The following is a 23427-nucleotide window of genomic DNA, read 5'->3' on the forward strand; positions in this document are numbered from 1 at the left end:
ATAAGCTATGGCAAATTTATTTGAGGAAAACTCTCCTTTTAGAGTTTATTCGTTTATTGACTTGACTTTGAAAGATGCTGCGATAAATTTTCAGCTAAATTTATCAAAACTTTTACTCAGCTTTTTAATAACTGGAAAAAATGGCCGAATTCATAGAATTTTTTTACCTAATAATTTTCATCCAAGCTTTTCTTTACCTTGATGATATAACTTCGCTGATTGTGAGAATTAATCCAACTAAATTTAAATTTCTCCTTCTTTATAGCCACAGATTTATATGGTTCAAGTTATGTTTCTTTCTTCACAGAAGATTCAATTCTATTTTGCAAACTTAAACAAATATGAAGTAAATTTTTACTAACTGCAACTCTAATCTTCTCAGATGTATAATTTCTAGAAGAAATAATTCAAATAATATCATATTCTATACGTGTAAAACGAAAACATACAATTGGTAAAGGTTTCTGATGGTGGGTTACAATGTTTACAATTTGAGGAGTCTGATTCAAAAACTTTTCCATCTGAGCAAATAGCGAAAATTGCTCCTTTCGCTGGCTGTTCAAACTTGGGTCCACAAACACCTGACACCAGCCGTACGTTTTTCCGAGGAGAACAAAGAAAGTCCTCTCATTATAATCTGCTCATTATTGATGTTGCCGAAAACTCGCGCACGAAGCGAGCAAACGCATTATTATCTCTTCCGCAGCTGCCGGGAATTATACGCAAACACGCTTGATTATGCTCAAAAGGAGAAGAGAAGACACACGTCGTTGCAGCTAGAGACAAAAATAAGGACCCTGTGCTGTGCAAATAGGCATTGTTTATTCGTCACCCGTCCTTTATCTGCGGCACAAAGACGACGGCGGCGCGCACGCCTCATCACTTTAATACAATCGAGTTAGGCCGACATTGTTCCTTCACATATAAATAAAGGCCCATTACGCGCCTCTGCCTTCGCCAAGTGTACGAGACTTCTGCAGAATAAATATATGTACGCGAGTGGCAACATCCATTTTCTCCTCGGCTGCAGTGAGAATCAATTAAAATGCCTTTTTGCAACCCTTCCGCTTTATTATTCAGACGGGAGCGAGTGAAATTTAATTCCAACTGCTGCCGCTTCTTCTTTCTGCTAAGCAGCCAGATTGAATTTACATCTGTGCGCTCTCGGAAATTTTCTATTCGGAGCTGGCACAAGTGAATTAAGCATGGTGTTCTGCTCGCGCCTCAACTATGGTTGCAAATTGCTTCTTTAGCCTAATGGCTCAGAGGGAAATCTCATTTTAACTGCGCACGCCAATTCAATTGCCTCTCATCCAGTCGGCGCAATATTAGAAGCAAAGGGATCAAATTTTATTTTATGTCACTTCGTTCATCTCCGCCTGTTAAATAGATTCTAGGGTTCAATCTTTGGATTTTTCGACGAAAGAAGGCAAGTTCAGGATTTAAAAGAGAACTTATAAATATATTTAAATTAAGAGTTAAATTGTGCACTCAAGTGATGTTTAAGACTTGAAAAATCAGGCTTTTTCCTCAATAAACAATTTTTAAAAAAATTTTGGGTTTAGTTTTGATCATGATGAAAAAATCTATAAGGATGGAACCCGATTTTCTAACCCGTTTTAATTTTTTTTTTAAACTATTTTAAGTAAAACTTTTATTTCTATTTGCACACTTTTGGCATAAAATTTTCTTTGTAATAATATTTATGATTTATGATTGTTTTTAAATAAGATCTCATCACCAATTACTGAATTAGACGATAATCATAGATATTTTTTTTTTTTAAATTGTACTCAATTTTGTAGAAATAAAAAAAAAATTATGTACAGCAACTATAATTTTATTGTAATAAATTTAAGTTTAGTTGCAAATTATTACTGCTCTAATTAATTGCCAATCAAGTCGGGTGAATCAAATAGGCTTAGTAAGTTCAAGTTAAAATTTTTCCATCGATTAACTTCAAATCAATAAGGCAGAGGTCCACATATGGCGAAACTTGCCACTGATCCGACGCTATTTAACGTAAGCCCGATAGCGTTGAGGTAAAGTTGATTATTTTTTGCAACATTACGGTAGAACTGGTTAATGTCCACGATAAGTCCAACGGGCAGTTTCTTAAAATTTGAGCACCAACTGTCCGTACCGTCACCATTGTCAAAAGTTGGATAAATATAGCCCCATTTGCCGGTCATTGCTGTGTGGCAAAATTAGTGAGGAATTTTGAATCAATTGTAAACACAAACCAGGTTTTATTGCCACAAACGCGTTGTAATCACTCAGCGTTTCAAATGTTATAAGATTTCCTCCAAGTTCACAGCACAGTGCTTGGGCTTGTGCCAAATTCTAGTATTTTAATATTGAAAGACCCTGTTACTAAATATTAATCGTTTGATTAGGAGGGACGGATATTTAAAAAATTGAACTAAAATAAAATTATAAATATTTGAAAAAATTGGAGGAGAGAGGGAATCATTCATTTCGTCATTTAGCTTAATTATTATATTCCAAATTCAAACACTTCTGCTCTGTACTTTATAAGTAAAATGTAAGCAAAATTTAGAGCCCCCAGTCTCGAATTAATCAAATCATCATTCGCAATTCACTTAAATTGATTCCAATATCAGCCCCCTTCAGGGATATAATTTTTTTGACTCAATCTATTTTTTAATATTTCAACTCACCACGCTAGTTACGAACTTCCAGAAATACTTTTTACCCGTTGATGTGGTTAGTAATTCACCTCCTGTTGACACTGATTGTCGAACGACATAATTTAGATAATGATGATAATTGATAGAATATTATACAGAATTGAACAGTAATTATGCATTCACAGCATCATCATTTTAAATTAAAAAATGTAAAAATAAGTATCAAAGGAAATCTTACAGTTACCGGTAGTCTTCAGCTCGTTAATTTTTATTAGCTAATTCAAAAATAAGTTTAAGTAGAAAAAAATAATAATGAAAATTACATCCGGTGTGCAAGGAGAAAATTGAGCGGGGCACACTCGATATTTTGTGTTGATGCTCCCTGCTGGGGATGGAAGCACCTGAATATGTGATAAATATTATTAGAATTTAAGAATATAATTTTAAGTAAAAAAAATGCTCATCACACGGTTTCTACGCCTTTGTTTAAAGAAACAAGCCCAAGAGTAAGTTCCGGCGCGGTCTTTTTTCCACATTGGAAAATCTTAGCCATGGCCTCGCACTCGTCATTGTGATCTGGTTATCATATTAATTCATATAATGCATAGAAACAAGCAAGTTAATAAACTAATTGTGGAGCAGGAATCGAAACCAGTGAAAGCAGATTGCAATCCGAGATCATCGTTGGAGCTAAGGTCTTCTAGCCCACGTAGAATTTGATCTGACACCATATTTCCACCTTTTATCTGGACAACATGCAATTTTGTAAACCCATGAAAATCGAAATTGATTGAAAATTTTCAAAAAGTATAGTTCATTGATCCATTCATTTCAAGCTTATTATTGCAGCCTATAATTATGAAAATTCTTAATACTAGAAAATTTAACTCACCATATTTCCTTTTTTCCCGCAACACCTGATGTAACACTAATAAAAGTATTAAAAAAAATTTTGTTTTTTATTTAAAAAATCATACTTTAAGATTGCGTTCCTGAGTGGTAACGTCACCTGATTTATTCATTATGATTTGATCTATTTGAAGGTCTGACACATTCCAAATTTCCTGACAAGACGTTTTAATTTGAACGGATTTGCTTGCAGCCTTTAAAGTCTTGGAGAAATAATATATGAAATAAAAGCTATCAAAAATGCATGAAACAATTTACTTCGCAAATAAAAGGTTTCTTTAAAGTGCAACTTCCTTCTCCGAGATATGTTTGGTTCACGGTTGTGTTTGAAAGATTCAAGAAAATACACATTTCCGCTTCTTCCGTCGGGAATTTTCCGTTTTTCCAATTGGCGATTTCCTCGATTTTTAATATTTCGCTCTCTGAGCACCAAAAGTGAGGACCTGGACACCCTGTGTTGCTCCCTGAGGTCCAAAAATCTCTCCCAGTTTGATCTGGATAAACTTTAAACCCAGTTTAATAAAATTAACATAATAAAAAAAAGATAAAATCATTAATTTTCATGGTAGTAAATATAAATAAAAATAATAATACGTGTTGTAAATAAATAAATATATAAAAAAGGTTACGTAAAAAATACCTGCTGCAGGATATTTTGCTACCATATTTGTTAAACACTGCAATTCATTCACAGCCTCAATTGAGGTTAATTTCATGCCAAGAGAACAACAGTATGTCCAAGCGTCTGCCCAAATCATCTGTTAATTAAAATCTATAAATTTAATTAGGTTTAATTTTAAATGTGTTATTTAGCACTGATTTTGACGAAAACAAATATTCCTTCCCACATCCAGAGTTCCACTGACCGTGGGCAAAGAGATCTATTATAGTTAAAATTATAAGCATGATATTTTTAGTATTAATTCATTCAAACTGGTGACATTATTCCCAGTAAAGAGTGAGTTCTATATAATTAAATTATTTGATTCAATTAATTATTGACAATATTCTGCATTTATTTGAGTTTATTTACGCTTTTCTCGCACTTGGAGGGACAACTTGGCTTATTGCAAAGTGTCGAGAGACTTGTAGTGCCCTGAAATTTAAGTATTTTAAAATTTTTATTTGAATTATTTTTTTAGTGATTATGCCCAACTTTTACTATTGAAACACATTTTCGCAACCTGACAAGCGATGACATATTTGTTTGAGCAGTTTCGGTCGGAGAGTGCGAGATCGGAGCCGTTTTTGCCAACCCGTAGGTGCAGACACATTTCGTCCGGAATTGCATTGTCCGGCTGTCCATCTGCCCACAAAAGTGAGTCGGGTAAGATGAGGGGGCCATTGGGGGTGCACCAAGCCCACTGACCCCACGACCCCTGCGACCGCCCTGCCGTCCAGTAATTGTAGTTCAAAGTCCAGTTACTTTTGGTAGCGTTCGAAAGACACTCCATATCAGACGCGTCCTGAAACCACACGGGACGCATACCGAGGCTGTTACACGTGTCCCAACTTTGCTGCCACGTTCCCTTAATTGAAATTCAATGAAAATATGCACTAGAAATCAGACCATTGTTTTACGAGTTGGTTAGAAAAAAGATACATTTTCTTGCAGACTTTTATCCACTTTCCATATTTTTCTCCGTCTGAAAATTAAATTAAATTATTGCGATTGAATGCAATTATGCTGACCTTTTAAGTTTCCACTCTTGTCAAACAGTGAATTCTGATTGGAAAAAAAAATACTTTCAAATTAGTTATAAACTCTTTTCCAATTAAACCAACATTTTTCGCGCTAACCAGTGATGGGCACGTATCTTCAGATTTTGTTTTCATCTAAAAAATTTAAATAAGTAAGGAGAAAAAAATTATGTTTATAAAAATTATACGGGATTAAGCTCGCACAAATATGGCAGTTTGTTACTGGAGGGAAGTGCAAAAAAATTAGCACCGGTGCTGTCAGCAACCAAAACCAAAGCTTTCTGCCCCAAATCTGCAGAACTGGATCCGTTGATTTTGGCTGAAATTTCAGCAGTAATGTCCACGTTTGTCAGACACCAAGCAAAATTTAACTTGTAGTTCAGACAAGAGCCGTTTCCTTCGTTCGATCCCACGGTCCAAATATTTGAAACGTCCAGATCTTCATTATTAAGTAAAATTTGATATTAAATTATTTATAAAAAAGACCTTTTAAAATTTGATGAATGGATTTAATTTTTGTAACGTCCGGTATGGCCACAAGGGACATGTTCAGAGAGAAGCAGTTTTTGGCAGCTTGTGCTTGAGACTCGCCATTCGGCACCAGCAAATACGTTTTTCCATTTTTCACAATTGATTTTCCTGCAGTGAATATTTTTTAATAAGAAATGTTCAATGCTCAGTGATTTTAAATACCTTTACTGCGAATTTGAAGGGCATCACTCTAGAAAGGTAAAATTAATGAGATTTGATAAAATTTCAATTAATTTAAAATACGGTGCTTTCATTGAATATCAGTTTTTCGCATCTTGATGCTTCACATTGTGCGGCCTAATTTAAATCTTGTTGTTATTGATTTTTTTTATGTGATCGAAAGAAGTACATTTATTGAACTTGATGTAGATAATGTGTTTGTTGAAGTAGCTATCGAGGGTAATTTAGTTATTACTAATGTCGTAGAGGAAGGACTTGACTCTTGATAAATTGAAGTGATCGTCAATCTAGATTTCATACGAATGAATTGAAATTTATTTTTCATTTTCCGCACATCTTTACGTATCTGACGCTGTCAGTTGCGAAATTTCGTTTGTTATGATGTTTTGATTTGAAATGTACTCTGTAATTGCAGGATGCGTGCCCGCACTAGTGTAATGGCCGCTGATTTTAATTACATCTGCATCCGTGCTTTTGGATCCAACGAGGCCCATCGACGTGCTGCTGTAAAATGTGACGTCTGACGACGCAATTTCGCTTGTTGACGTTTTCTCCAGAATTTGTTGCTCAGAAATTGAGCTAAGATCGTCAACGGGTACATCAGTGGCGGGAGATGCAGTTCTCTTTTGCGTCTCAGTTTTTGAATTTATTTGACGCAATGTTGATTTGAAATAAATTTGGTCAATTCTGTTAATGAAGGGCAAAAATTAATGTGCACTTGAATTTTGCTTACAGATTGAATACTATTATAATTATAGATTAAATAAATTAAATTATTTAAATATTAATCAAATTTACTCAGTTGGTTTGGTTTTTGGGTCAAATTTATCGGCATTTTTAGAGCTGTTTGAGCTGTTTCCTTTTGAACTAGTCGACGCAGAAAGCTTTGAAAACTGAGCTGAGCATTTCAGATGACCGCAGCATTTGATTATTGGAAATCTTCTGCCTGAAATTTTGTATTTCGTTAATGCTTTTCTCCCCACTTTCTGATTCTCACCTTGTTTCAGTAATTTCACATTTTGCCCAACTTTTGTCACTCTCGCCTTTCCAAAAATCACCTATTGATTAATTATAAAAGTAATCCTTTAAATAAAATAAATTATAAAAATTTCAAAAATACCTCAGCAAATGTTAAAACTAAAAGCGTGGATAGAAAATTGTGCCACCTCATATCTGTTGACCACTATGTATGAGTAACTAACTGGGATATAATTATGTCTGACGTTTGCTGGGATGCAACTTCACTTCACTATTATAAAATATCGAAAATTTTGAATTATTGTATCTGTATAATTATATATTCCTCGCCACTAATTGGTCCAGCGATAGTGCGGGTCAATAATTTTATTTGTGTTGATTTCCGATATTCTTCTATGCACGTCAGTGATTTTTGTTAACCACTTAATAGGTGCATTTTGGCTACTAGAATTAAAAATTATTGCTTTTTTATTCGCCTTTTCTCTCTCGTTCTATTTGGAGCTGGCAAATGAATTATGCATGATGTTCTGCTCACTCCTCAAGTATTATTGCAAATTGCTCCTTTCTCAGAGGAAAAATCTCAAGAATATCATGCAATTGAAATGACAGCATCCTAATTTTGTGTTTTTACTAATCAAATTTTATTGAATTAGATCTTAGGCTGCGTTTTTTTTAATCAGTATCAAAATTTAATAACTTGTATTATCTATAATATTTGATAAAAATAATTCCAAATTAACTATCATCAATTAACTTTAAATTAATAAGGTAGAGGTCCGCACATGACGTAATTAGCCATTACTCCAGAGTCACTTGGCGTGAGCCCGTTAGTTTTGTATGCATCTTAATTAAGTCTTAAAGTAATTTAAAACATTTTGTTGGTTATTGATGAATTTGTTTTATAAGTTTATGGTGCGAATCAAAAATCAATTCAATTGAAGATTAAATAAATGTTTTCTAGTGTTGCAAAGTAATTTAATTTACTCTGTGGATTTGGTTTTCGGATTGAATTCATTGCTGTATTATTGTTGTTTATTCTTGACAAATCAAGTCAAATTGAGAAAAAAATTTGAGTATTGTTTAATTTTGTTAATATTTTATGCACACGCTTTGAAATTAATACCGTTCTTTGGTAATTTCGAGTTTCGTCTAACTTGTGCCACTTCCTCTTTTGCGGAACTAACCTGTTGATTAATTACCACTAAATACAAATTAATATGAACAAATATGTAAATACCTTAGTAAATTTTAAAACTATAAACGACGACAGCAACAGAAAATTCCACCTCATTTCTGTTGGCCCCAAATATGAAAACTAACTATGCCAGACTTGTGTCGGGTTGGCTTTTCTGTTATTACAAAATATTGAATTATTATTTATACTGTACATTATTACCATTTCCCACTACTATCATGCACTCCCCACCAAAGGTTCAGCGCAAAGAGCGGAACTCAATGATTTTATTTGTTCTGACTTCCGTAATGCTCATCAGTATGGCGCATTGCATGGAATTCTTGGTAAAACTCAGTAAAACTCAACCAGTCAATTGTCATAAATTAGCGCCAGCACTAGCAGGTGATTTCTTTTGAAAAAAAGAAGAACAATTTCTTACGTTTAATTAATTAATTATAATTAACAGTCCTGCTGAAAATCACTGTGTCCTAAATTTTACTTAATCTTTGATAAATAATTAGCAATGATTATCATATTTTGAATAATAGCAGATCATTCATACTTATGAATTCCTCTAAATTAATAATTTTATTAACAACCAAGTATTTAATAATTGGTTTAAGTAAGTTTTGCAATTAAGTAGTCTAAATATTTTCAATCATATAAATTTGTATTTTAAACATATTTCATAAGTTTGATATTTCTATTATCAATATGCGATACCATTATGTCTAAAATAATTTAAATATTCCACAACAAAAAGATTTATATTATGAAATAACCTGTCATTATGTGCAAGCGTTTGCTAGGAGAATCTGACTATATTGATTTATTTATTATAACGTTAGTTTTTTATAATTTTGTTTCAAATAGTAACAATAAATCAATCATTGAAAAGATATTGAACCTTCGCTTCAATTAGAGATACTTGGCAATGAAAAGAGCTTTTAAAGACAACTTTTTCCCGCAATCAGCCAGAAAACAAAAAAAGCAATGAAAGATTTTATTGTCTATTGTCAGAGGGAATTCTTCTATACGTGGACGTCCAATGGAGTCACTTTTTATTTCATCCTCCAGAAAGCAGCCCACGGGCGGAAAAACACAAAAAGCAGACCCATTTGCCTGTCCCTCCCTTTCTCTCTCTCCCCCTGAGAATTCGGTCCTGAAAGAGGCTGCAAGGATGAACAATGTGCGCTCTAGGCGGGCAATCAAGCATACTGAGTGCAAAAAGTGGCTGCTCTCGGCGCCTATGTAGGGTAACTGCGTGCGCCCCAGTACAGCCAGCGCGCAGTTTGCCGAAGAAGGGCGCACTCGAGGGTGAAAATATCCCCATCCGCCCCGTTCCTCGCCCGCGCATAAATGTTCATCAATCTTGTTCATTCTCTCTAGCTCCAGTTCGCGTCTATCACTTTTACGGCCGTAATGTTATATTTCCTCATTTTTATATTCCCCACTCGTAAATTGCATCATCGCTCGGCGCAGTAGATTCATTTCGTCCCCGCCAGCTAACTAGGTCCAAGTTCCATACTTCACGGGAAAAGCCTTTCAAATGTATAAATTATAAAAAAATATTTTACTTGTAAAATGAGAAAACAAGAGGATCGTTTATTTGATGGAAAAAACAAAATATGACTTGAATTCAAAAAAATTTTTTTTGATTATTTGGAAATTTTGTCTTCCTTATAAAACCCTGGAAAAGAACATCTCAAATGTTGTTTTTTTTCCTTCTAATTCTAAAAAAGGATATTTTTAAGTTAAGATGTTATATAAAAAGGTCGAATATTAATGTATTCTGGAAGCAAATTATTCAGAAATTCAATAGAAAATGGACCTATTTATCAAAAAGTATGTTTTCTGACAGGTTTTTATCAGTTCATCAATCGTCTGATTAAATTAAAAAATCCCTGTCCACTTATAATTGAAATTGAGTGTCAGAAAGTAAAATTTGAGGGTCTCATATAACTGCATTTTCAGATTACCAAAACTAAGCAGCTTTCTTTTAACTACATCAAAGTAAATGACAACTTATCACAGTCGGGATTTGGATTTGTGAATTTTATTTACCACTCGGGTGCATTTTGGCTACTCGAGTTAAACATTGCTCCCCGCGCGCGTTTGCTGCTTTTTGATTCTCTTTTTCTCTCTCGTTCCCCCTGCAGCCGAGACGGTCTTCCATTCTGCTCAAGGAGAGTATCAATTGTCAGGGAACGAAATCAAATTAAATCCTCCTGAGACAGAAGAGACGCGGAAGAAAAAGCGACCGGAGGGAACGCGGGGAGCGAAATTGTCTTGCAACGACAAAGAATTAGCAGCAGGAAAGGACGAGGCTTTTCTTTGCACAGCGGATACACACAACCAGGGACGAGGATGTAATGATTGCGACAAGCCCTGGTTCTTAGGAGGAAATATAACCCTTTGTTTTCCAAACAGGTTGCGTTTTTTTACTAAAAAACCCACGCACATACAAACACAATCAGATAAAAGATATTTTAATAAAAATTATGAAATTTAGACCTAAATTACAATTAATAGATTTAAAGTTTGGCGAAATATTTTTAATTGTCAATTTTTTTAAGGCATAAATTTTTTATTTTAATTTTCAAAAAATATTTCAAAATATTTGCAGATGAGTAGATGAAACTTATTAAATTATTATTGTATTAAAAGTGTAATAATTTAAGTTTTTTTTAAAGAATTTTTAAATATTTTTATTAAAATACAAATAATATTATTTCTTCAAATAGTTTTTAGTGCACGTGTTTTTTCTGTTCTAATTAGTTTTTTTAACTTCAAATTTCTAAATGTGTAATTAAGCAGCCTGGAAAGGTGTTTTTGGAGGAACTGAAATCATTTAAACGAAAAACGTCAAATAATATTACATTAGTTCATATTTTTAAAATAACAATCTGCGAGCGCGATCCAAGTGTTTCAGTCCTAAATTAGAATAAAAAAGAATTTTTCTGCGTCTTTCCAGAGTCATGGCCTCAGGCTCTTGACTGCTGCTTTTCCGCGGCAGTATTTTGTCTCGAGTTTGGCGAGTTACTGTGAACACGGTGGTCTCTTGAGACGCACCTCCATATACGCATGTCGAGGGGAGAAGAGAATACAGTGTGTCTGCTCATCGGACACGTAAGAATGGAAGAGCACAAGTTGGCTCGTTGTCGGGGAAGGAAGAAAAAAGAAAGCAGACGATGCTGGAAAATGGTCGTGGAGCGAGAGCTAAAAGCTGGAAGACAACTTCCTGCTCGATACTTTATGGAGGATGGCACTCGGTCGAGATTGTCCGGCTTGAATCGATAATCTCATAAGACAAAGTGGACTAATGCAATGAAGCAGCAGCTTGAGCAGGAAATCTGTCCGAGGCTAACTAGGTGAAAATGGCACTGCGGAAAAGATGCTGCGCCGCCGTAACTCACAATCATCCAGCTCAAAGCGAATCTGTGACCTTCTTTCCACCAAACAAGATTTTTATTTATCCCAGGGACTTTTTTTAATATCAAGGAATTTTACTTTTGTGCACGAATATGGAATGATTTAAATTTTTTAGCTAAAGAGAAGTCACATGGTTTGAAATAAATCCAAATAATTTTTTAAACTCCTTTTCCTTTTTTGATTGATTTTGAAAATATAAATAAAAAAATCTTGCTAAATTGTGCAATATAATATTTTAATCCTTTTTTAGTTTTTCATGGAGAGGTTTAAATAGAAAATATGAATATATCACGCTTAAGAAGTGCATTACAAATATTAATTTCTAGTCTTTTTTTTAATTGCGAAGCTAAAAGCTTTTGGATGCATTAAGTTCTCTCTAATGAAATCAATTTTTACTTTATGCAAAGACTTTTCAAAAGCTTTTAACAGACTGCATCGAGAAACTAGAGTGAAAAATCTCTTTCCCCGAAGGCATTAATTAAAGAGCCAATGAATAAAATCCCTATTCAAGGAAAAGCTCCCGTCGTCTTCCTTCCTTTTCATCAGCAACGTACCTGCTGTGTTATTTTAATTGCTTCTAATTGCATTAGCACAGTGCACAATTATTCTGCATTCTTGGAACTTGTATAATAAAAAAGGAACAGATAATATCAATTTTCTCATAAGTATCTTAAATCTCTGGCTCATTTGCATAAATTTCATGTTTCACAAAGACATTTAATATTTTATGCTTCTTCGCAGGAAAGGGTGGAAATTGTATAATCAGAATTAAATTTTAAATGAGAGTTTCCTCGATTTTCAAGCGTATAATTAGCAGTGAAATATTTCAAGTGGCAATTAGCGCCCCCTCAATAAGCTTTTACTGCCGCAATAACAATGCAGGCTGTTTTGTCCTCGGGAAGGATTTTATTTTATTATTGGAGGCCACAGTGCGTTTTATTATTGAATTTGGATATGTATGGGCGCACTCGAGGCGGAGAAGCGAAAAACGGCTGCTTTAATGCAAACGCTGCGCTGCTCCGACCTTTCTCCTTCTTTTTCCTCCCGGAAGCCTCGGGAGAATTTCGTATCCTCAAGTTAAGAGGATTTATTCTGAACTCCTTTTGCGCGCCGAGGAATAAAATGAATTCCGACTTGCGAGGCAAATATCATGCCTGGTTGAACAGCATTATTTCTATTATTAATATTTTCTGCGGCCTTAGGCCCCACCAATTTTTCATGCCGGAGAGAAGATTTTAATTTTCCAGCAGAAAGCAACGGCTCTTAAGCTTGCTGCAATATTAATATGGGAGGGAATGGACTGCGGGCTTGCGTGTTTTTGGAGCTTTGTTTTCTCCTGGCCCGTTCGTGTTGAAATATTAATTACGGGTTGTAAACGTTTTGATTCAAATTTCTTTCTGGGAACTAATTAACCATTTCTTTCGTTGCTGTGCAATGGAAAAGTGGTTTTTGATACATCGTTATTTAGTGACCACTAGCAAAATAGTTTAAAAATAGGGGGATATAATAATTAAATCAGAAAATTTGGTTTATTATTGATATAAGAGATGAAAATTTAAGAAGTTAATACTTATTTTATAAGTAAAACAATAAAAAATACTCTAAAAGGTAAAAACATTAATTTCACTGTTAAACATGTCATTTTCTAAGCTTTAATACATAATATATGTCATTAATTTATTTGTTGCAAAACATTTCTTCAAAAAATTATATATATTGTCAATATTAAAAAATTTTGTTGGTTGCCTATGCTTCGTCGTCATTAGAAAATGTAAAGAAATTATTATTTATATTTATTAATAAATAATTTAATTTATTAAAATTAGATTAAAAATGCTAGCTTGTTGGTTGCCATCAAAGTTATCTACTATCCAAAATTGATACAAGACCCAAGACCCAAAATTTTAATTATATGAATAACAAAAAAGGAAAATACAAATTTAATATAAAAATCAAAAACCACTCCTTGTTTAATTTAAGCTAATTTCGAATTATAAGAGTGTTCATTTAACACCAAATTTATGATTTCACTTTTAAACCTTAATCATAGACCAGCATGAAACGACTAATGAGTATTTGTTTTGTGACAAGCGTATCAAATTGCCAACTGAATAGCATAGTCAATAATAAAAAATGAAATGGAATTAATGTATTTTGAAATACGAAAATAAGAAATAGCGCTGTCAACTGCTTTTATAAAAAAGTGTATTTAGAGCAAGTAGACGTTTATGCTTACAACACACACAATTCGCTCATAGACGTGCTGCCCTGGCTTTTCACTGTTATATGAACAGCATATCAATTTGAAAAGAGATTTTCTTACGTTTCAAGCATCAATGAGTTGGGAAGATTTTATTTTGAGCCAAGAAAATTTCCAAGTTCCTAAGCAAAAAATTTTACAAGCAAATGTAAAAAGTTGTAAAAATAAGGTCAGTTTGCTATGGTTAACTCAATTGCGAATTCTACGCTCCTTCAATGAAGCAAATTATAGTTTGGAGATGCAGTGACTAGGCAGTCCCAGTTTTATTAGTATTAAATAACCACTGCTTGTTTAATTTGAAGCTAATTTCGAATTATAAGAGCGTTCATTTAACACCAAATTAATGATTTCACATTTAAACCTTAATCATAGACCAGCATGAAACGACTAATGAGTATTTGTTTTGTGACAAGCGTATCAAATTGCCAACTAAATAGCATATTTAATAATAAAAAATGAAAGGGAATTAATGTATTTTGAACTACGAAAATATGAAATAGCGCTGTCAACTGCTTTTATAAAAATTTGTAATTAGAGCAAGTAGACGTTTATGCTTACAACACACACAATTCGCTCATAGACGTGCTGCCCTGGCTTTTCACTGTTATATGAACAGCATATCAATTTGATAAGAGATTTTCTTTCGTTTCAAGCAATAATGAGTTGGGAAGATTATATTTTGAGCCAAGAAAAATTCCTAGTGCCTTGGCAAAAAAATTTACAAGCAAATGTAAAAAGTTGTAAAAATAAGGTCAGTTTGCTGTGGTTAACTCAATGGCGAATTCTACGCTCCTTCAATGAAGCAAATTATAGTTTGGAGATGCAGTGACTACGCTGCCCCAGTTTTATTAATATTAAATAACCACTCCTTGTTTAATTTGAAGCTAATTTCCAATTAAAAGAGTGTTCATTTAACACCAAATTTATGATTTCACATTTAAACATTAATCATAGACCAGCATGAAACGACTAATGAGTATTTGTTTTGTGACAAGCGTATCAAATTGCCAACTGAATAGCATATTTAATAATAAAAAATGAAAGGGAATTAATGTATTTTGAACTACGAAAATAAGAAATAGCGCTGTCAACTGCTTTTATAAAAAAGTGTATTTAGAGCAAGTAGACGTTTATGCTTACAACACACACAATTCGCTCATAGACGTGCTGCCCTGGCTTTTCACTGTTATATGAACAGCATATCAATTTGAAAAGAGATTTTCTTACGTTTCAAGCATCAATGAGTTGGGAAGATTTTATTTTGAGCCAAGAAAATTTCCAAGTTCCTAAGCAAAAAATTTTACAAGCAAATGTAAAAAGTTGTAAAAATAAGGTCAGTTTGCTATGGTTAACTCAATTGCGAATTCTACGCTCCTTCAATGAAGCAAATTATAGTTTGGAGATGCAGTGACTAGACTGCCCCAGTTTTATTATTATAAAATAACCACTCCTTGTTTAATTTGAAGCTAATTTCGAATTATAAGAGCGTTCATTTAACACCAAATTAATGATTTCACTTTTAAACCTTAATCATAGACCAGCATGAAACGACTAATGAGTATTTGTTTTGTGACAAGCGTAACAAATTGCCAACTGAAAAGCGTATTTAATAATATAAAATGAAAGGGAAATAATGAATTTAGAACTACGAAAATATGAAATAGCGCTTTCAACTGCTTTTATAAAAAAGTGTAATTAAAGCAAGTAGACGTTTATGCTTACAACAGACACAATTCGCTCATAGACGTGCTGCCTTTGCTTTTCACTGTTATATGAACAGCATATCAATTTGATTAGAGATTTTCTTACGTTTCAAGCATTAATGAGTTGGGAAGATTTTATTTTGAGCCAAGAAAAATTCCTAGTGCATGGGCAAAAAATTTTACAAGCAAATGTAAAAAGTTGTAAAAATAAGGTCAGTTTGCTATGGTTAACTCAATTGCTAATTCTACGCTCCTTCAATGAGGCAAATTATAGTTTGGAGATGCAGTGACTAGGCAGTCCCAGTTTTATTATTATTAAATAACCACTGCTTGTTTAATTTGAAGCTAATTTCGAATTATAATAGTGTTCATTTAACATCAAATTCATGATTTCACTTTTAAACCTTAATCATAGACCAGCATGAAACGACTAATGAGTATTTGTTTTGTGACAAGCGTATCAAATTGCCAACTGAATAGCATATTTAATAATAAAAAATGAAAGGGAATTAATGTATTTTGAACTACGAAAATAAGAAATAGCGCTGTCAACTGCTTTTATAAAAAAGTGTATTTAGAGCAAGTAGACGTTTATGCTTACAACACACACAATTCGCTCATAGACGTGCTGCCCTGGCTTTTCACTGTTATATGAACAGCATATCAATTTGAAAAGAGATTTTCTTACGTTTCAAGCATTAATGAGTTGGGAAGATTTTATTTTGAGCCAAGAAAAATTCCTAGTGCCTGGGCAAAAAATTTTACAAGCAAATGTAAAAAGTTGTAAAAATAAGGTCAGTTTGCTATGGTTAACTCAATTGCGAATTCTACGCTCCTTCAATGAAGCAAATTATAGTTTGGAGATGCAGTGACTAGGCTGCCCCAGTTTTATTATTATTAAATAACCACTCCTTGTTTAATTTGAAGCTAATTTCGAATTATAAGAGTGTTCATTTAACACCAAATTAATGATTTCACTTTTAAACCTTAATCATAGACCAGCATGAAACGACTAATGAGTATTTGTTTTGTGACAAGCGTATCAAATTGCCAACTGAATAGCATATTTAATAATAAAAAATGAAAGGGAATTAATGTATTTTGAACTACGAAAATAAGAAATAGCGCTGTCAACTGCTTTTATAAAAAAGTGTAATTAAAGCAAGTAGACGTTTATGCTTACAACAGACACAATTCGCTCATAGACGTGCTGCCTTTGCTTTTCACTGTTATATGAACAGCATATCAATTTGATAAGAGATTTTCTTACGTTTCAAGCATTAATGAGTTGGGAAGATTTTATTTTGAGCCAAGAAAAATTCCTAGTGCCTGGGCAAAAAATTTTACAAGCAGATGTAAAAAAGTTGTAAAAATAAGGTCAATTTGCTATCGTTAACTCAATTGAGAATTCTACGCTCCTTCAATGAAGCAAATTATAGTTTGGAGATGCAGTGACTAAGCTGCCCCAGTTTTATTATTATTTAATAACCACTCCTTGTTTAATTTGAAGCTAATTTTGAATTATAAGAGTGTTCATTTAACACCAAATTTATGATTTCACTTTTAAACCTTAATCATAGACCAGCATGAAACGACTAATGAGTATTTGTTTTGTGACAAGCGTATCAAATTGCCAACTGAAAAGCGTATTTAATACTAAAAAATGAAAGGGAATTAATGTATTTTGAACTAAGAAAATAAGAAATTGCGCTTTCAACTGCTTTTATAAAAAAGTGTAATTAGAGCAAGTAGACGTTTATGCTTACAACACACACAATTCGCTCATAGACGTGCTGCCTTTGCTTTTCACTGTTATATGAACAGCATATCAATTTGATAAGAGATTTTCTTTCTTTTCAAGCATTCATGAGTTGGGAAGATTTTATTTTGAGCCAAGAAAAATTCCTATTTACTGGGCAAAAAATTTTACAAGCAAATGTAAAAAAGTTTTAAAAATAAGGTCAATTTGCTATGGTTAACTCAATTGCGAATTCTACGCTCCTTCAATGAAGCAAATTATAGTTTGGAGATGCAGTGACTAGGCTGTCCCAGTTTTATTATTATTAAATAACCACTCCTTGTTTAATTAGAAGCTAATTTCGAATTTTAAGAGTGTTCATTTAACACCATTTTTATGATTTCTCATTTAAACCTTAATCATAGACCAGCATGAAACGACTAATGAGTATTTGTTTTGTGACAAGCGTATCAAATTGCCAACTGAATAGCATATTTAATAATAAAAAATGAAAGGGAATTAATGTATTTTGAACTAAGAAAATAAGAAATTGCGCTGGCAACTGCTTTTATAAAAAAGTGTAATTAAAGCAAGTAGACGTTTATGCTTACAACACACACAATTCGCTCATAGACGTGCTGCCTTTGCTTTTCACTGTTATATGAACAGCATATCAATTTGATAAGAGATTTTCTTTCTTTTCAAGCATTCATGAGTTGGGAAGATTTTATTTTGAGCCAAGAAAAATTCCTATTTACTGGGCAAAAAATTTTACAAGCAAATGTAAAAAAGTTGTAAAAATAAGGTCAATTTGCTATGGTTAGCTCAATTGCGAAATCTACGCTCCTTCAATGAAGCAAATTATAGTTTGGAGATGCAGTGACTAGGCTGTCCCAGTTTTATTATTATTAAATAACCACTCCTTGTTTAATTTGAAGCTAATTTCGAATTATAAGAGTGTTCATTTAACACCAAATTTATGATTTCACATTTAAACCTTAATCATAGACCAGCGTGAAACGACTAATGAGTATTTGTTTTGGGACAAGCGTATCAAATTGCCAACTGAATAGCATATTTAATAATAAAAAATGAAAGGGAATTAATGTATTTTGAACTACGAAAATAAGAAATAGCGCTGTCAACTGCTTTTATAAAAAAGTGTATTTAGAGCAAGTAGACGTTGATGCTTACAACACACACAATTCGCTCATAGACGTGCTGCCCTGGCTTTTCACTGTTATATGAACAGCATATCAATTTGAAAAGAGATTTTCTTACGTTTCAAGCATCAATGAGTTGGGAAGATTTTATTTTGAGCCAAGAAAATTTCCAAGTTCCTAAGCAAAAAATTTTACAAGCAAATGTAAAAAGTTGTAAAAATAAGGTCAGTTTGCTATGGTTAACTCAATTGCGAATTCTACGCTCCTTCAATGAAGCAAATTATAGTTTGGAGATGCAGTGACTAGGCTGCCCCAGTTTTATTATTATTAAATAACCACTCCTTGTTTAATTTGAAGCTAAATTCGAATTATAAGAGTGTTCATTTAACACCAAATTAATGATTTCACTTTTAAACCTTAATCATAGACCAGCATGAAACGACTAATGAGTATTTGTTTTGTGACAAGCGTATCAAATTGCCAACTGAATAGCATATTTAATAATAAAAAATGAAAGGGAATTAATGTATTTTGAACTACGAAAATATGAAATAGCGCTGTCAACTGCTTTTATAAAAAAGTGTATTTAGAGCAAGTAGACGTTTATGCTTACAACACACACAATTCGCTCATAGACGTGCTGCCCTGGCTTTTCACTGTTATATGAACAGCATATCAATTTGAAAAGAGATTTTCTTACGTTTCAAGCATTAATGAGTTGGGAAGATTTTATTTTGAGCCAAGAAAAATTCCTAGTGCCTGGGCAAAAAATTTTACAAGCAAATGTAAAAAGTTGTAAAAATAAGGTCAGTTTGCTATGGTTAACTCAATTGCGAATTCTACGCTCCTTCAATGAAGCAAATTATAGTTTGGAGATGCAGTGACTAGGCTGCCCCAGTTTTATTATTATTAAATAACCACTCCTTGTTTAATTTGAAGCTAAATTCGAATTATAAGAGTGTTCATTTAACACCAAATTAATGATTTCACTTTTAAACCTTAATCATAGACCAGCATGAAACGACTAATGAGTATTTGTTTTGTGACAAGCGTATCAAATTGCCAACTGAATAGCATATTTAATAATAAAAAATGAAAGGGAATTAATGTATTTTGAACTACGAAAATAAGAAATAGCGCTGTCAACTGCTTTTATAAAAAAGTGTAATTAAAGCAAGTAGACGTTTATGCTTACAACAGACACAATTCGCTCATAGACGTGCTGCCTTTGCTTTTCACTGTTATATGAACAGCATATCAATTTGATAAGAGATTTTCTTACGTTTCAAGCATTAATGAGTTGGGAAGATTTTATTTTGAGCCAAGAAAAATTCCTAGTGCCTGGGCAAAAAATTTTACAAGCAGATGTAAAAAAGTTGTAAAAATAAGGTCAATTTGCTATCGTTAACTCAATTGAGAATTCTACGCTCCTTCAATGAAGCAAATTATAGTTTGGAGATGCAGTGACTAAGCTGCCCCAGTTTTATTATTATTTAATAACCACTCCTTGTTTAATTTGAAGCTAATTTTGAATTATAAGAGTGTTCATTTAACACCAAATTTATGATTTCACTTTTAAACCTTAATCATAGACCAGCATGAAACGACTAATGAGTATTTGTTTTGTGACAAGCGTATCAAATTGCCAACTGAAAAGCGTATTTAATACTAAAAAATGAAAGGGAATTAATGTATTTTGAACTAAGAAAATAAGAAATTGCGCTTTCAACTGCTTTTATAAAAAAGTGTAATTAGAGCAAGTAGACGTTTATGCTTACAACACACACAATTCGCTCATAGACGTGCTGCCTTTGCTTTTCACTGTTATATGAACAGCATATCAATTTGATAAGAGATTTTCTTTCTTTTCAAGCATTCATGAGTTGGGAAGATTTTATTTTGAGCCAAGAAAAATTCCTATTTACTGGGCAAAAAATTTTACAAGCAAATGTAAAAAAGTTGTAAAAATAAGGTCAATTTGCTATGGTTAGCTCAATTGCGAAATCTACGCTCCTTCAATGAAGCAAATTATAGTTTGGAGATGCAGTGACTAGGCTGTCCCAGTTTTATTATTATTAAATAACCACTCCTTGTTTAATTTGAAGCTAATTTCGAATTATAAGAGTGTTCATTTAACACCAAATTTATGATTTCACATTTAAACCTTAATCATAGACCAGCGTGAAACGACTAATGAGTATTTGTTTTGGGACAAGCGTATCAAATTGCCAACTGAATAGCATATTTAATAATAAAAAATGAAAGGGAATTAATGTATTTTGAACTACGAAAATAAGAAATAGCGCTGTCAACTGCTTTTATAAAAAAGTGTATTTAGAGCAAGTAGACGTTGATGCTTACAACACACACAATTCGCTCATAGACGTGCTGCCCTGGCTTTTCACTGTTATATGAACAGCATATCAATTTGAAAAGAGATTTTCTTACGTTTCAAGCATCAATGAGTTGGGAAGATTTTATTTTGAGCCAAGAAAATTTCCAAGTTCCTAAGCAAAAAATTTTACAAGCAAATGTAAAAAGTTGTAAAAATAAGGTCAGTTTGCTATGGTTAACTCAATTGCGAATTCTACGCTCCTTCAATGAAGCAAATTATAGTTTGGAGATGCAGTGACTAGGCTGCCCCAGTTTTATTATTATTAAATAACCACTCCTTGTTTAATTTGAAGCTAAATTCGAATTATAAGAGTGTTCATTTAACACCAAATTAATGATTTCACTTTTAAACCTTAATCATAGACCAGCATGAAACGACTAATGAGTATTTGTTTTGTGACAAGCGTATCAAATTGCCAACTGAATAGCATATTTAATAATAAAAAATGAAAGGGAATTAATGTATTTTGAACTACGAAAATATGAAATAGCGCTGTCAACTGCTTTTATAAAAAAGTGTATTTAGAGCAAGTAGACGTTTATGCTTACAACACACACAATTCGCTCATAGACGTGCTGCCCTGGCTTTTCACTGTTATATGAACAGCATATCAATTTGAAAAGAGATTTTCTTACGTTTCAAGCATCAATAAGTTGGGAAGATTTTATTTTGAGCCAAGAAAATTTCCAAGTTCCTAAGCAAAAAATTTTACAAGCAAATGTAAAAAGTTGTAAAAATAAGGTCAGTTTGCTATGGTTAACTCAATTGCGAATTCTACGCTCCTTCAATGAAGCAAATTATAGTTTGGAGATGCAGTGACTAGACTGCCCCAGTTTTATTATTATAAAATAACCACTCCTTGTTTAATTTGAAGCTAATTTCGAATTATAAGAGTGTTCATTTAACACCAAATTTATGATTTCACTTTTAAACCTTAATCATAGACCAGCATGAAACGACTAATGAGTATTTGTTTTGTGACAAGCGTATCAAATTGCCAACTGAAAAGCGTATTTAATACTAAAAAATGAAAGGGAATTAATGTATTTTGAACTAAGAAAATAAGAAATTGCGCTTTCAACTGCTTTTATAAAAAAGTGTAATTAGAGCAAGTAGACGTTTATGCTTACAACACACACAATTCGCTCATAGACGTGCTGCCTTTGCTTTTCACTGTTATATGAACAGCATATCAATTTGATAAGAGATTTTCTTTCTTTTCAAGCATTCATGAGTTGGGAAGATTTTATTTTGAGCCAAGAAAAATTCCTATTTACTGGGCAAAAAATTTTACAAGCAAATGTAAAAAAGTTGTAAAAATAAGGTCAATTTGCTATGGTTAGCTCAATTGAGAATTCTACGCTCCTTCAATGAAGCAAATTATAGTTTGGAGATGCAGTGACTAGGCTGCCCCAGTTTTATTATTATTAAATAACCACTCCTTGTTTAATTTGAAGCTAAATTCGAATTATAAGAGTGTTCATTTAACACCAAATTAATGATTTCACTTTTAAACCTTAATCATAGACCAGCATGAAACGACTAATGAGTATTTGTTTTGTGACAAGCGTATCAAATTGCCAACTGAATAGCATATTTAATAATAAAAAATGAAAGGGAATTAATGTATTTTGAACTACGAAAATAAGAAATAGCGCTGTCAACTGCTTTTATAAAAAAGTGTAATTAGAGCAAGTAGACGTTTATGCTTACAACACACACAATTCGCTCATAGACGTGCTGCCTTTGCTTTTCACTGTTATATGAACAGCATATCAATTTGAAAAGAGATTTTCTTACGTTTCAAGCATTAATGAGTTGGGAAGATTTTATTTTGAGCCAAGAAAAATTCCTAGTGCCTGGGCAAAAAATTTTACAAGCAGATGTAAAAAAGTTGTAAAAATAAGGTCAATTTGCTATCGTTAACTCAATTGAGAATTCTACGCTCCTTCAATGAAGCAAATTATAGTTTGGAGATGCAGTGACTAAGCTGCCCCAGTTTTATTATTATTTAATAACCACTCCTTGTTTAATTTGAAGCTAATTTTGAATTATAAGAGTGTTCATTTAACACCAAATTTATGATTTCACTTTTAAACCTTAATCATAGACCAGCATGAAACGACTAATGAGTATTTGTTTTGTGACAAGCGTATCAAATTGCCAACTGAAAAGCGTATTTAATACTAAAAAATGAAAGGGAATTAATGTATTTTGAACTAAGAAAATAAGAAATTGCGCTTTCAACTGCTTTTATAAAAAAGTGTAATTAGAGCAAGTAGACGTTTATGCTTACAACACACACAATTCGCTCATAGACGTGCTGCCTTTGCTTTTCACTGTTATATGAACAGCATATCAATTTGATAAGAGATTTTCTTTCTTTTCAAGCATTCATGAGTTGGGAAGATTTTATTTTGAGCCAAGAAAAATTCCTATTTACTGGGCAAAAAATTTTACAAGCAAATGTAAAAAAGTTGTAAAAATAAGGTCAATTTGCTATGGTTAGCTCAATTGCGAAATCTACGCTCCTTCAATGAAGCAAATTATAGTTTGGAGATGCAGTGACTAGGCTGTCCCAGTTTTATTATTATTAAATAACCACTCCTTGT

The 23427-nt window shown here is 32.8% G+C and overlaps 2 protein-coding genes across 6 annotated transcripts in view; both read right to left on the minus strand.

Annotated features, from left to right (window-relative positions):
* Positions 1–23427, minus strand: part of LOC132200378 (hemicentin-2-like) — a 121029-nt gene that overhangs the window by 38653 nt on the left and 58949 nt on the right. The gene's annotated exons all lie outside the window — the stretch shown is intronic.
* On the minus strand, positions 1887–8301 carry LOC132200543 (uncharacterized). 5 transcript variants are annotated; one of them, XM_059626073.1, is made up of 30 exons: positions 8188–8301; positions 7284–7394; positions 7196–7221; positions 7093–7145; positions 6970–7030; positions 6771–6918; positions 6315–6659; positions 6142–6259; positions 6036–6089; positions 5955–5982; positions 5748–5900; positions 5450–5700; positions 5346–5396; positions 5253–5286; positions 5142–5206; positions 4745–5089; positions 4594–4656; positions 4495–4525; positions 4377–4441; positions 4201–4318; positions 3819–4063; positions 3629–3763; positions 3544–3579; positions 3280–3397; positions 3121–3227; positions 2975–3052; positions 2890–2926; positions 2682–2752; positions 2244–2343; positions 1887–2194 (listed from the first exon to the last, which is right to left on the minus strand). In XM_059626073.1, exons 4-30 carry the CDS (start codon positions 7141–7143, stop codon positions 1965–1967), a joined length of 3138 nt encoding a protein of 1045 aa, XP_059482056.1. In that variant the 5' UTR covers positions 7144–7145; positions 7196–7221; positions 7284–7394; positions 8188–8301; the 3' UTR covers positions 1887–1964. The 5 variants fall into 5 exon arrangements, with proteins under 5 accessions (XP_059482056.1, XP_059482055.1, XP_059482053.1 ...); XM_059626072.1 differs by adding an exon at positions 8074–8134 and having other exon boundaries at positions 7093–7221; positions 7281–7394; positions 8188–8288; XM_059626070.1 differs by having other exon boundaries at positions 7093–7221.

The sequence above is a fragment of the Neocloeon triangulifer genome, unplaced genomic scaffold (genome assembly GCF_031216515.1).
Source record: "Neocloeon triangulifer isolate White Clay Creek 2 clone unplaced genomic scaffold, ASM3121651v1 ptg000014l, whole genome shotgun sequence".
NCBI classification, from domain to species: Eukaryota; Metazoa; Arthropoda; class Insecta; order Ephemeroptera; family Baetidae; genus Neocloeon; species Neocloeon triangulifer.